Consider the following 14,986-nt stretch of genomic DNA (forward strand, 5'->3'; position numbering starts at 1 on the left):
CACAAACACAGAACAGTGAACGACTGAATCAGGACAGGGGTTTGTGCTCATGGAAAGATGTTTCATTATTTGTGTATCAACTTAGCCAGGTTGGCATTGTTACAAACGTGCCCAAACACAGAAATTAAGAAGAGCTCATTTTGTACATTTTCATTCAATCTTTCATAAATGTGTCGGCATACGATAGCTCTGGCAAGTCTTCGTCAACTTTAAATGTATTCATTCGCTTAACTAAAACAGTTAACACTGTTGCTCACAAACAGGAAATAACACACGTAAATAATAACAATGTGATCTTCATGCAACTTTCTCTGGGCTGCCGTCTGTACTTTGTAGCTGTCGACCCTCTGAGATTGGTCAACGGTTACCCTGACAACCCTGCCTGCTCCGGCAGAGTGGAGATCTACCACCAGGACCAGTGGGGGACGGTGTGTGATGACGGCTGGGACCTGCAGGATGCCCAGGTGGTGTGTAGTCAGCTGGGCTGTGGCCGCGCCCTGTCTGCTCCATCATATGGCTATTTCGGCCAGGGCAGCGGGCCTATCTGGCTGGACGACGTCAGGTGTTCGGGGTCAGAGTCCTCCCTGGCAAACTGCAGCCACCTGCCCTTCGGCTCACACAACTGTGTACACGGTGAAGATGCCGGGGTCGTCTGTGAGGGTGAGTGTTAAACGATCCATGTTTCAATTGCAGGGCTGTTAAATGATTGATACACAAAATACATATTACATCAATTCATCTCTCCAGTCCTGTTCCAGAACGCATTCCCCAGTCCCGTTCCAGAACATGCGCAACCTGGTGGTTGTGTGGTCAACTTGCAATACATTCAAATGTAGACTTATCATGTAAATGTATCAAGTTAACTTGTTTAGTCACTCATTCAGTATCATATCTATTCCGTCTTTCAGTCATTCCTTTATTTTACCAGGGTGGAAGAAAGTTTTGTTTGTCTCCACAGGAGTTGTGTTTCTATCAGGTCAAGTTATGGGTTCATGAGTATTAGACAATACTAATCAATATCCATCAGCTGATTGAAGAGATGATGTACAGGTGCACACACAGCGGTAGTAGCAAAATCTCTCTGAGGCATGAAGGTGAAAGGACAGAGTTCATAACGATCAGCCAAAAACATAGATGACGTACAGCCAACAGGTGTTTGGTATTTGATCAGGCAGATGCTACATCACAGACCCAACAGCCATGATATTTCAGGACAGGTTACCATATCAAGAGTGCTAGAAGCTAGGTCAGATGGTCAAGTGTAAGGGTTCCCTTGCTCACAGTGTTTGTCTCCACTTGACCCCTACTAAGCCAGTGCTTACTCTTTTTTTCAAATCTGTCTTTGATACACCGTACTGATTACAGTTTGATACACAGTATTGTTTACAGTTTGATACACAGTATTGATTACAGTTGGATACACATTATTGATTACAGTTTGATACTTAGTATTGATTAAAGTATGATACACAGTATTGATTACAGTTTGATGCACAGTATTGATTACAGTTGAATGAGTAACTGACATAGAATACATGATACATTTTCCCACACCTCCATTGTTTGACTTATTAACATATTAGTTTGTTAATTTGAGTTGTCATTCACTTTTCAGTATTTGTTTATTGTTTACAGTTTTCAAACAGCTGCTTTAGCCCAGTCGTGTTGTTTACCTCTCTTCTCAGTTGGTCAAGGAAACTCCACCACCACAACCACCCCTCCTTCCACCACCACCACCCTTCCCTCCACCACCACCACCCTTCTCTCCACCACCACCACCCTTCCCTCCACCACTCCCTCTCCTGTGGTGTTCCTGTGTGGGGGCACACCTTGCCCAGCAGGCCAGGACTGTATCAGTGTCAACGGTACTCTTCGCTGTGCTGACCCCTGTAGCCAGTACTCAGTTCTGGACGATGCCTGGCGTTCAACGGACTTCAGAAACGATGGTAACCTGCACTGTGACCAGCATATCAGTTGGCAGGGATGGTATCGCTTGTTCCTGGGGGGGAACAGCACCCAGATGCCAGAGACGTGTGTGGAAGAGAACATGTGTGGGACCCACGCTGCTTTGTGGATGACCACCCCTCACCCCCAGCTGAGAGACGGCGTGGTGGAACGGGGAACCTGTGGGAAATGGTCCTGGGGCGCTGGCAACGGCAACTGCTGTGCATTTAGGTCAAACCCCATCCATGTCAAAGCCTGTCCTGGCAACTACTACGTCTACAAGTTTGTCACACCAAATAATTGTTGGTTGGCTTATTGTGCAGGTATGTAACCATTGTGGACTGCTTGTTACCAGTCATAGTCATAATTAGTCATAATTGCACTATGACCTTGGTGAATTCTCAATTGTGATTGACTTGGAAGGGTGTGCATTATTCTTCAACAACCAAGAGCCTCTTTACACATCACAGTTCAATTATTACTGGCGTCCACATGGATTATTAGTAAACACGATAATTCATTAACATGTAGATACAATTCTAGCCTGACGTTGTCATGCTCATAATTCTAGTCAGGATATGAGTCTGATAACTCTCCGTTGGGCTGTGAGTATGGGGCGTGTTTCAACCGAACTCGTAAAACAAATGCCTCTTCGCTCAATTGGATAGACCTACAACCAATCAGAGCAACGTAATATGTTGTTTGTTGAAAACGAATTCAACCCAAGCGCTCTTTGGTGACGTGGTTGATTACGTTACTGTTGATCATCTGTCCATCATCGTATAAAGCCCACCCTGACAATTTCATTGGTCCGAACAGCTCCTGTTCGGACATAGTTTTTCCCCAACCGAGCTTCCCCAGACCCAACTTCCCGAACAATTTTTTTTATGGGCAGGGCTAAGTTGGGCTGGCAGCCAGGCTAATACAATTCCATTCTCCCATAAAAATAAAATATCCACTTTAGCGAATCAGAATTTCATCCAAACAAAAACCATTTGGAAATAGCTCATTCAAACTACGATGGCAAGATTGTTCCTCAACAATGCTCAACTGGCAGTGTCTGATGTAAATCATCTTAAAATGTTTTTATTTTTGTTTTCAAAACTAGCTATCATCATCTTTGGGGGGGAAAATGTGTTTGGCCAAATTGCCAATTAAAATGTTGTTCAGCAAGGAAGTTACACAAGTTTGTTCATAGCTAGGTACCTGGTCACAGTAGAAGTTGACTTTCCAGTCAATACTTTGGGTTGCGATGGGCTAGCTTAACTTTCTGCTACTATGGTCTACTAGCACCTCGTATCTATAGGTCGTCTTGCAAGTTCCATTACAAATAGCCTACGTGTTAACTAATGGATGGCAAAGCTTGCTTTCCAGGTATTATGAACATCATTTTTATCATGCCTCCAGGTAACAAGTTAACACACTAGTTAACTCAAATGCTACATCAGTTCCAAATTTCTTGGTGGAATTTGATAAAAATCGAAAATATAAGTAAACGGCAATGACACATATTTTTTGTCTTCGGCAAGTGGTCATGGCATAAGCAAGATGATACACTCTGAAGTGTGTTGTTGTTGAAAAATAATGTAGGCTACTTTGTGAAGGCAAACTCCACTACTCATCAAATGTATCCCTTAGCCTACTGTGCGTACAGAAATGATTTTTCATTGGTAGTTCTGGTCCCATATACTTTTACTAAATTAATTAATATATTAACATGTTAATTTATATATTATGCTATATTAGAGTTGACATTGACTTAATTTAATATCTCGGTATTTGTTTAATATTTACAGTTTTCAAACAGCTGCTTTAGCCCAGTCGTGTTGTTTACCTCTCTTCTCAGTTGGTCAAGGAAACTCCACCACCACAACCACCCCTCCTTCCACCACCACCACCCTTCCCTCCACCACCACCACCCTTCTCTCCACCACCACCACCCTTCCCTCCACCACTCCCTCTCCTGTGGTGTTCCTGTGTGGGGGCACACCTTGCCCAGCAGGCCAGGACTGTATCAGTGTCAACGGTACTCTTCGCTGTGCTGACCCCTGTAGCCAGTACTCAGTTCTGGACGATGCCTGGCGTTCAACGGACTTCAGAAACGATGGTAACCTGCACTGTGACCAGCATATCAGTTGGCAGGGATGGTATCGCTTGTTCCTGGGGGGGAACAGCACCCAGATGCCAGAGACGTGTGTGGAAGAGAACATGTGTGGGACCCACGCTGCTTTGTGGATGACCACCCCTCACCCCCAGCTGAGAGACGGCGTGGTGGAACGGGGAACCTGTGGGAAATGGTCCTGGGGCGCTGGCAACGGCAACTGCTGTGCATTTAGGTCAAACCCCATCCATGTCAAAGCCTGTCCTGGCAACTACTACGTCTACAAGTTTGTCCAACCAGTCGGTTGTTACTTGGCTTATTGTGCAGGTATGTAACCATTGTGGACTGCTTGTAATTACTTTGTCTGAAATTTGGAATGCTAGAGCATCTTATCGTTCAATATCATTATTATCAAGTCATAGTCTCAAACATTTGTCCAAAATTGTTGTAGTTTTTAACATGTTAATACATGTTAGAAATAACGAGAATGTATACGATTCAACAATTTACAATTTTCCCATTCATTTTGCTTATTCTCAGTATTTCTTTTTTTATCACAGTTTTCAAACAGCTACTCTTAACCCGTTGTTTTGTTTACATCTCTTCCTAGTTGGTTGGGGGAACTCCACCACCACCACCACCCTTCCTCCAACCACTACTGCCACCTCCAGACCAACAACTACAACCATCACCAGTAAGTGTAAAGACTGCACAAGTCAAAATAACGTCACCTGGACTCACGAGGACAAAATTAATTGTTTTCATTTTCAACTAGACAAAAGTAACACATCAATTGGGATGTAAGCAGGAGAAATCATATTTGTGTACCGTATGTCTAGACAGTATCTATTAAAGGAGAGGAATTTTCCGTTTTGGATGTTAATTATTATTATTTTGTATTTTATTTTATTTCCCATCTTTTACCTCTCGCTGCCTTTCTTTCTCTCATTCCCTCCTTTTTCAAAAGTCACCCCAGAGCTGGTGTGTGGGAGGAGCTACCTTGACGTGGGTCTCCTCAAGTCTCAGCTAGCGGCCAAACATATGGACTCCTCCTCTGCTCACCTGGCCGACCCCCGCTGCTCCTCCCAGGAGCGTAACGGGACAGTGTGGTTCCAGGTGGAGCGCAGGGAGGGCAGCTGTGGAACCACTCTGACCGTGAGGACACTGTTACTCTACCAGTCTGTCCATCTTTGTCAGTTTTTCTGGATTCCTGCCTGCCTGCCTGTCTCTAAACACCTGTTATCTTCTTCCTCCTTCTCTCTCCAGACCAACGGCAGCCACGCCATCTACTCCAACAGTCTGTTTGTCTACCCGTTCAGTGAAAACTTGGTTCAACCCCTGAGGATCCCTTTCTCCTGCTCCTATCCTCTGGAGACAGAAGCCAGCCTGGATGTGGCCATCAAACCATACCTGGAGTAGGTGGACCCTCACAAACTCAAACATTGGCACACTTTGTTTCCAATTTCAACTTGTTTGTTTTGACCTTGTTGTTTACCTGTCCCATATCTTGACAGACTTGAAGGTGCGGTGAAAGATGAGGGTGCCAAGGCCAGGACTTCCATGTCTCTGTTCCGTGATGCCAACTACACAGCTCCTTACCCAGCAGGCCGTGTCACTCTGCCCCTGGGCTCTGCCCTGCATGTGGGCGTGTCGGTTGAAGAGACGGACGCTGGCATCTTTGTGGTCGTTTTGGAGGACTGCTACACCACCCACTCCCCTGATCCCGATGACCTCCTGAAACACTTCCTCATCCAGCACAGGTATGTGAGCCTGGAGAGAGGAGAAGAAGTGTGTGTGTGTGTGTGTTTGTCTAACCCCCCTGTTCCACCAGGTGTTCTACCAACCGTCACCAGGTGACCGTGGACGAGAATGGCTTGTCCCTCCAGGCTCGCTTCTCTGCGCTGCTGTTCCTGTTCCAGGGGGACTACAGGGATGTCTACCTGCACTGCAGCCTCAACCTGTGTGATCAGAGGAACTCCTCCTGCTCTCCTGTGAGTCCTCCCACCCTCCTTCCTGGTCTCTCTGGTCTCTCTGACTCTCTAGTCTCTCTGACTCGCTGGTGTCTCTCCACAGATGTGTTCAAGAAGGTTTGTCCGCTCTGTCGACGAACTCGTACCCCTCAAACCAGTCTCAGTCGGACCAATCACCTGTGAGTATAAACCACAGCCATGATGACTCCTGATGTTGTCATAGTAACGGTCTCCCAGATAGCACTGTGTTTGTCCCTGACCTCTGACCTCCAGGGGGCCAGAGTCTGGAGTGAGCTGATGAAGTCACACCTCCCTCAGAACGGCTTCATGACCATCCCTATGGCAACCAGCTCAGGCTCTCTCATGTCTCCTGTCTTTTGAAATGTGTTAACCCTAGAAATTAGGACAGAAAACCCTGCATATAAATAACTATAAGCTTTAAATTGTGGGTTACTGTTTATTTTTTTATTTTTTTATGATGATATACATTTATTTTTATGAAATTATACTTTTCATACAAGGGAATAGTGGGAACATTGTTGATAAGTATTGCCTACTAAATAAACATACTACTTTTCCTTTAACTTCATCACTTATCTGGACCAAAATCTGGTATTTATGTGTAATAATCAAGGCTTGATGAAATCTGACACTAATAAAGAAGTAAAAATTGCCACCATCAGATTTATTTGCTGCAAACCTCAATCACAGGCCTCAACCACAGTTTGTTGGTAAAGGTGATTATTAGCAATCAACAGAGATGGAAATAAAACACAAGCAGAAACTAATACTGTTTTTATGTTATGCCAGTTTAAATATTCAAGATCGGTTCAAACAAGAATATGTTTCTCTTCTTAGTTCAAAATTGTAAATCTCAATGTTTACACTGCAGCACCACGGACAGCGGCCACTCTCAACAACCTCATTTACTCATTTAACAGTCAGTTTTATCCAAACCGATGCATACATAGTGTGTCTAGTAAGTTTTAGGACATCATTATGTCACAACCTCATTATATCTCAAACATAACATCACTAACAGGCAGTGTTGGGGGAAGTTACTTAAAAAAGTTATATATTAGTTATTACTTATTATAGTTCAGTAAGAGTAGTGTGTTTAAGTTACATTATTACTTTCTGTACAAAGTAATATTATTACTTATTTTATTACTTTTACTATTACTTTTAATAGTAGCAAGTTTTACTTAGTTAAAAGATTTGCAAGAAAATTTTTGACATAGTGAGGGGCGTTTCTACACGGGGGCCTACAGGGGCCAGTGCCCCTGTAAAAACCTAATTTACTCATTTAACAGTCAGTTTTATCCAAACCGATGCATACATAGTGTGTCTAGTAAGTTTTAGGACATCATTATGTCACAACCTCATTATATCTCAAACATAACATCACTAACAGGCAGTGTTGGGGGAAGTTACTTAAAAAAGTTATATATTAGTTATTACTTATTATAGTTCAGTAAGAGTAGTGTGTTTAAGTTACATTATTACTTTCTGTACAAAGTAATATTATTACTTATTTTATTACTTTTACTATTACTTTTAATAGTAGCAAGTTTTACTTAGTTAAAAGATTTGCAAGAAAATTTTTGACATAGTGAGGGGCGTTTCTACACGGGGGCCTACAGGGGCCAGTGCCCCTGTAAAAATGTCCCTGCCCCCCCTTTGGCCCCCCTGAGCTGACAAAAAAATACACTTTTTTTTTTACACATTGTTTCTCTTCTTCTAGTAGTCATCATGAAATGAGGAAGGGACATTGCAGCCTTTTTACTCCAGTAAATCAAAAAAGCTGGAAGAGGGAGAGCCAGAGCAGTTTATAGGATTTTAATGTAAAGCTAAATTAAAGTATTTAATGTTTAAATATAATTTGTTTCCGTTTTTTTATGTGCCCTTCTGATCAAACACTGGTCCCCCCTTGGCCCCCCGAGTAAAATGTGTCTAGAATGTGCCACTGGACACAGTACAGACACAAAATAGTGTTTATTTAAAGAAGAACGTTTATTTCAAACAATACGAATTTCAAAAAGGCTTATACTTTCAAAAATAATTATATATTTGTGTAAACAAATTATATTATGTTAACCACCTCTTGTCCTAAAACCAATTTCCTAAACAAAATGTTTTTTTCTTGTGGTTAAATCTATTGAAGGTTCGGGGATCAGAAAAAATGAACAGAATAAATAAAATGACATATATAAAAATATAAATATTTTAATCATACTTGATGATCAGTAATGAAGGCCATATCTATTCCTCACTAGGCCTACCAACGAAACGGTTGTACCTCAACAACAGAAGCTCTTCAAAACGTTTGTCTGTCAACCGGTTTCTTTTGATTTGAAGTACAATATTGCCCAGCATAAAAAGTCTCTCAACCGGTGCGCTGGATGGGGTAGGACAGTTATGGCGCATAAAAACCCTAATTATTCTTGGGAATCTATTAAGAATTTCCATGTCAGGTGACTTGAGGTATTCTGTCACCTCTGACTCTGTCTGCATGTTACTGTGTGTTGTCATCACCAGTGTCAGGGACAGTCTCAAACGGAAGTCTCATCCACTGCGGTGGTGTTCAGAGGAGTAGACTCAGGTGAAGGCAGCTGTGCTACTGCGGCTGGCTTGTCCTTCTTTTGGTGGGACACCAGTGAATCTTTGTCCAAACCTGTTCAGTACAGGCTGGGATATCGACTCCTCTGCTAGGAGGAAGGCTAATGGATAAATACACTGTTTTTGAGACACAAGCAGTTGGTTTATTCTTGTAATCTTGAGAATGTACATGCAGTATATATGTATATATATATATATATATATATATTATGGCTTTATATGGCTTTATTTATATATTTTTTGTATTCATTTTTTTTACATACCTAGCCCCCTAATATTAGTTTGACTTTGTACCTTTAGTGCAGTAAGACCACATATTAAAGATGTATTTAAGAAAGTAAATTCCTTGTCTGTGCAAACTTTCATGGCGATTAGAAACCTTTCTGATTCTGATTCTGTTTCTTCACTGTAAAAAACTCTAAAACTAAAACTGATCACCTTCTACAAAAATATAGTTTTTGCCTGTTTTTGTGAACATTCATAAACAAAAGTAATGAATACATTCACATGTAGTCATTTAGCAGACACTTACCAGAGCAACTTACAGTAAGTACAGGGACATTCCCCCGAGGCAAGTAGAGTGAAGTGCCTTGCCCAAGGACATAACGGCAACCTTCTGATTAAAAGCCTGAATCCCTAATCACTCAGTTCCTCATTCACAGTAGATAAAGCTTAGGGGCAGTGTCTGCTCTGAGCTACACTAGCATAGGTCAAGCAGGGCAACACAAGGCTCATCTCAGTTCACATTCTAGCACATTAGGGGTCCACATACACGCAGCCGTCTCATACATTTGTCTCTCGTCTGGCATGTGGTTTTGTGTTTGGGGATGCGTCGCTGCTCTCTGCTCGGATGTCGAGACTGTGTCTCCGTTGGGTGCGGCAGGGAGCAGCTGCGAGAATAAATATTATGCCAAATTCAATGATTAAAATCATGTATTGTACCGATCAAGTCAATAACACTACTGAGTCCTCCTGCCTGAACCACCTTCGCAGACCCTAGAGAGCGGTTCACTACTGGATTCAGGTTGTGTCCTTTGCTCATTAGATGTTTAGTCCATTCCTCCTCCCTAACCCTAAATCCTAACCCTAAATCCACACCCTAACCCTCATCCCTAAACCCTAAATCTTAACCCTAAATCCAAACCCTAACCCTCATCCCTAAACCCAAACCCCAAACCTAAAACTAACCCTAAATGTATGTAAATATTTTGCGTCTGCCACTGTACTAAATTAGAGTAGGACTACAGTAAGACTAGGGGGATTCATCAGGGCGTGCGGCTAGTCTTGTAGGACTACATTACAGTTTTTTCACAATTGTTAACACACAAAAAGCAAAACTTTGGCACAATTTTCACAACCTTAACGTCATGTACCAATTGCTCGACCCAATTTATCACTACTTTACACTCCCTTATCTGCATTAGACTCTGACTTTCCTTGTTTACACACTGATGTCAATTACATATCACCTTGTTGTCAAAACACTACACACAATGTTCAGTTGTTGCACACACTTCTCAAGTAAAGTCTCAAAGCATCAACCTACAACACACAACTATTCAAATCTCCAAACATTCAGGTCTGGTGAGCAATTTGCGATCAGGACTGCAGCATAAAAAGGGCCTTGAGCCTCTGTTTTGTTTGGTGAGCAAAGGAGAACTTAGAACATATCAACAACCAGAGAAGGAGAGGGGTAACAGTGAGAGGAGGAAGAGGACAAGAAGAGGACAAGGAAGAGGACAAGTAAGAGGACAAGGAAGAGGATGACGAGGAGGAGGAGGAGGAGGAAGAGGAGAAGCAGGAGGTGGAGGAAAAAGAAGGAGAACGGTGATCTCTAATGAGATTCGGGCCACTGTGGTTGACCATGTGCTCAACCATGGTTTGAGCATGAGGGAGGCTGACCAGAGGATCCAACCAAATCTCAGCCGCTTCACAGTTGCTGCCATCATTAGAAACATTAGAATGGAGAACAGGTATAAATTATATTTGCCTTGTGTACTCAAATATTGCATATCAATAGAAAACAGTGTGCTCACTGTATTTGTATTTTGCAGGACTGAAAGAGAACCACGACCATGCCACATTCAGAAACATCCAGACCGTTACCCTCTCTACACTGTACAGTGTTCTCCGCAGGAATGGCATGCGGATGAAACAAGTGTACAGGGTCCTATTCGACCGGAACACATCAAGGAGTTACGGCAAGATTTTATAAGTCCCATACATTCAGCACTGACACATGCATACATTGCATCTGTAATGTGTCTCACTGTACCCCACTGTGTTGACCCATCTGTGTCCATACTATACAGTAACTTGCATTATCATGCTGTCTGTTCCAGCAGATCCAGGATCATGACACAGCTAATGATCTATATGAATACATGAATACATATTCATTGATGAGGTTGGATTCAACCTGGTGAAGAGGAGGCGGCGGGCAGAAATGTCATTGGCCAGCGCACCATTGTTGAGGTCCCTGCCGAGCGTGGTGGGAACATCACTTTGTGTGCTGCAATGGGTTGAGCAGGCCCGCTGACTGCACTGTACTGTTCAAAAAATAAAACTTTTTTTGCTGCATATGTGTGCTGTTTTATGACTATGAAAAAATGTGGCCTACAGTGAGACATTTTACAAAAGTTGAAATGGCTCACTCTCCAGAGTCAGTCGTTCATATGGTGTGTTCCATTTTGAGACTTGTGTTTTCAATTTTGCACTACTGTGTGCTGTGAATGCTTGGTAGTGTGCAGCAAATGCTTTTTGTGTGTACTGTTATGAATGGTATGTGTGTGTCATTTGAAAATATGGCTATACGGAGGTACGGAGTCATTGGTGCCATCACCTCTCTACTGGGTACATTTCAACACAAGCAACTACTACTCTGGATGAGATATACTACCCTTGCATTGGAGCACACTGGTGATCCTGTGCAACACCACACAATACCAACACGCCAGTCAAGCGGGTTTTTCGTTCACTGCAGAACTTTCATGTTCCTATCGTGTCTCTCATTTACTGGAAATATCAAACCCCTTTAATTTCTCACTGAGTCACACTGCTGCAGTAGGGCGAGAGGAGAAGGAGAGAGGAGGAGAGAGGAAGAGGAGGGGAGAGGAGAAGAGGAGAAGAAGAGGACGAGAGAAGAGAGAGGAGAAGAGGAGCAGGAGAGAGGAAGAGAAAGCAGGAGAGAAGAGAGGAGGAGGAGAGGAAAGAGGAGAGTGGAGGAGGAAAAGAGGAGGGAGGAAGAGGCCAGTGGAGGGGGAGAGGAAGAGAGAGGAGGAAGAGAGGAGGAGAGAGAAGGAAAGGAAAAGAGAGGAGGAGAGGGGAAGAGGAAGAGAGGAGGAGGAGGAGAGGAGGAGGAGAGAGGAGGAGAGAGGAGTGTTGCTTTATTGTGTCAAATCTTCAGAAAATGAATCAAGAAAAAGCACACAATACCCAAATGAAAACATTCTTCTAAAGATGCAAGATATTGAATAATAATTACATTATTGTTAAAATACATTCAATATTTCCATGTCCCTGTTCACCCATGCCGTCAAAGGCAGACTGTAGTGCTAGTCACTTTTTTTCAGGAAATGAAAGACACTCACACATTAGTCACGTGAAAGGTATTCAGTGTTCATTTGGCACAGAAACCTGTTCAGCCAGCATTGTTGCATTGTATTGTTTGGTGGCAAGGGATTGTGAACCTGTTAGATAAACAATCACCTTCTCACCTGTCCTCTCTGACCTACATGTAACCCCTTTCTATCCTCCAGATTCCCTCTGTTCTATGCCATTCAAGATCACATGACACATTTCAATGTAGGGCAATTGCATTCTGCATTATAATTGTGTTTAAGTGATTTGGCTTTAATGGGACAAACCAAAACATGTAGTAATGCCAGACAGACAGATTATTTCAACCCCCAATGAAGGCATCCCAGACATGTGCAAAAATAACCGACATATTACAGTAAGTGCTGTAGCTTCAGTTTCGAAGCCTAAAGTACCTGACTTTTTGGTAAGACAGGTGAACACAGAACATGGAGGAGAGGTGAGTGGCCATGGCACCTGTCAGGCAGAGGAGCAGGTGTCTGACCGACCGACCGATTGTGGTGGGCCAGTCTGAGCAAAAATGCCAGGGCCATTTTGTTGTTCCAGTCCAGCCCTGAATGCAGGAGTTGTGTGATGTGCCCTTGGCACAGAAACTTGCTAGATGAGTGTCGTTGTGTTCTTTCCTTCTAGTAAACTCTAGTTTACTTCTAGTTTACCTAGTAAACGACAGTTTACTAGGTAAACTGTCGTCCAAAGCTTTGTCCAATCAGACCGCAGACTGAGGGGTCTACTACGTTTCATGGTTATTTACGAAAACAACACATTTTAAGGATAGATGGAAATCCAATAAAGTTATTAATCGGATGTGTGAGTTTTGCTTTGTCAAAAATATACCAGTTATGCTTTGTACCTCCTGTAGTGGACCCCTGCAGCACCACGGACAGCGACACAGACACTTTTGTCCAAAGCGATGCACAAACAGTGGGTAGTGCAGGGAGTAAATATGACACGTCTACAGTCACCCACAGGCCTAATCACTCACACAGCTAATCACATAACCTGATTGGGTGGCCTGTGTGCTACTAGCAATGCAGCAGGTATGATGGAATTTGGAATACACCCAGAGTGTGATTGTACATGTTCCAGTAAATGTAGTGTTCTCTTGGCAAACTTGTTTGTCCATTGTTTGCAATAATGGTGGCTTTGGATTCGAGGTTTATGTCCACCTAACTCTAGACGTAAAACACGCCTCCATGTGCTGGCAGCAGGCAGGTGCAGAACAGAATAAAAATGCCCATTTGAGGCTTTCATCAGTGTCTTCACTTTGACTGAGGAGAGAGCAGTGTGATCAGATCTACGTTCTAGTGCATGTAAGTACTAACACCTACCTGGGCACTTCATTGTGATTATATATTTGAATTTGCTTGACTCTATTGGCAATAGTGATTAATTTAATAAAAATGACCACTTTCCAAATGTTATATCCCAATTTTCGATACTTTTTTTTAGCTGTTTCTGGTTTAGTCGTATTCCAAACGAAACCGCGAATTCCCCCCTATGCTGTCATACAATGCCAAAAATGGCGTAAGAAAAATGTACTAGGTTACAATTCTTAAAACTAGCTAAAAAGTCTAGCCACTGAAAAAATCATAATGTGCCTTAAAACTAGACAAAAAGGATATAATTCGAGCAAACTGAGCTTACTACAAGCAATGAAATCATATTTATTTGAGACAGAGTAATTTTAAATGAAGACTATAGTCTCTAAATGAGCTGACATTTTGAATTTATATCTTGAAATAAGATTAACAACTAGCAAACATAATCTTAAAATAAGCATGTTATTCTCCTAACTGAGCTGACTTTAAGAATTAATACCTTGAAGTAAAGTTAACGCTTCAACACAATTTACATTTAGTCACTTAGCAGACGTTCTTATCCAGAGTGACTTACAGTAAGGACAGGGCCATTCCCTCTCGTGCAAGAAGGGTGAAGTGCCTTGCCTTCTGATTAATAGCCCAATTCCCTAACCTAATATAATACATTCATATTAAGTCAAGTAATTCATGCTGGACTCTTCTGGTACTGAAATTACAGCTACAGAACCTTCTACAAATAATAGCTATGTTTTGGGGAACGAGATGCACATTTTCACACCCTTCATGTAGTGCAAACACTGTGGGATGAGTGAGTGCGATGACAATGGTGCGCCTTGATAGTAAGCAAACAAACTAACCTGAGCTTGTGATGCTCATGTGAATGTAAATGTTTTTAAGGTTTTTTGTCTGACGAGAATGAAGCCTTGCATGATGATGATGTCAGAGGGTCTGTTCTTACTCCTGGTCATACAAGCTCTTCATCATACTTCAGGTAGGATGTAAAACATGTTGTTTCTGGCAAAGTATATCTGCTGACGAGTCTAAAAGGGAAATGTATATCATGGACAATTTATGTGATTGTAGCTTAACAAAATACAATGAGACACAATAATTCACATTTACGTAATTTGTTTATTGACTTTATTTCTTCTCAGTATTAATTGTTTACAGTTTTTAAACAGCTGCTTAACTTGTGTTGTTGGTTTACCTCTATTCCCAGTTGGTCAATCCACCACTCCTTCTTTCACCACCACCACCTCTAGACCAGCAACCACCACCACCCCTCCTACTACCACCACCCCTCCTTTCACCACCACCACCACCACCCTTAGACCAGCAACCACCACCACCCCTCCTATTACCACCACCCCTCCTACTACCACCACCCCTCCTACTACCACCACCCCTCCTTTCACCACCACCACCACTACCTCTAG

General features: G+C 42.5%; 1 protein-coding gene and 1 long non-coding RNA gene across 2 annotated transcripts in view; both read left to right on the forward strand.

Moving 5' to 3' along the window:
• LOC124483705 overlaps positions 1–6,689 on the forward strand; it is a 61,887-nt gene extending 55,198 nt beyond the window's left edge. Inside the window, exons 10-18 of the mRNA XM_047044251.1 lie at positions 1,686–2,267; positions 3,791–4,372; positions 4,656–4,739; positions 5,013–5,200; positions 5,312–5,460; positions 5,560–5,805; positions 5,877–6,036; positions 6,119–6,194; positions 6,289–6,689. Coding sequence (XP_046900207.1) covers positions 1,686–2,267; positions 3,791–4,372; positions 4,656–4,739; positions 5,013–5,200; positions 5,312–5,460; positions 5,560–5,805; positions 5,877–6,036; positions 6,119–6,194; positions 6,289–6,308 — 2,087 coding nt within the window. The 3' untranslated portion in view covers positions 6,309–6,689. The remainder of the gene's footprint in view (positions 1–1,685; positions 2,268–3,790; positions 4,373–4,655; positions 4,740–5,012; positions 5,201–5,311; positions 5,461–5,559; positions 5,806–5,876; positions 6,037–6,118; positions 6,195–6,288) is intronic.
• Positions 6,690–13,350: 6,661 nt separating this feature from the next.
• LOC124483263 lies at positions 13,351–14,856 on the forward strand. Its single transcript, XR_006957791.1, has 3 exons — positions 13,351–13,541; positions 14,448–14,541; positions 14,770–14,856. It is a non-coding gene; the product is annotated as an uncharacterized LOC124483263 (long non-coding RNA).
• The last annotated feature ends 130 nt before the right edge of the window (positions 14,857–14,986 follow it).

This window comes from Hypomesus transpacificus, chromosome 21 (genome assembly GCF_021917145.1).
Source record: "Hypomesus transpacificus isolate Combined female chromosome 21, fHypTra1, whole genome shotgun sequence".
In the NCBI taxonomy this organism is placed as follows: Eukaryota; Metazoa; Chordata; class Actinopteri; order Osmeriformes; family Osmeridae; genus Hypomesus; species Hypomesus transpacificus.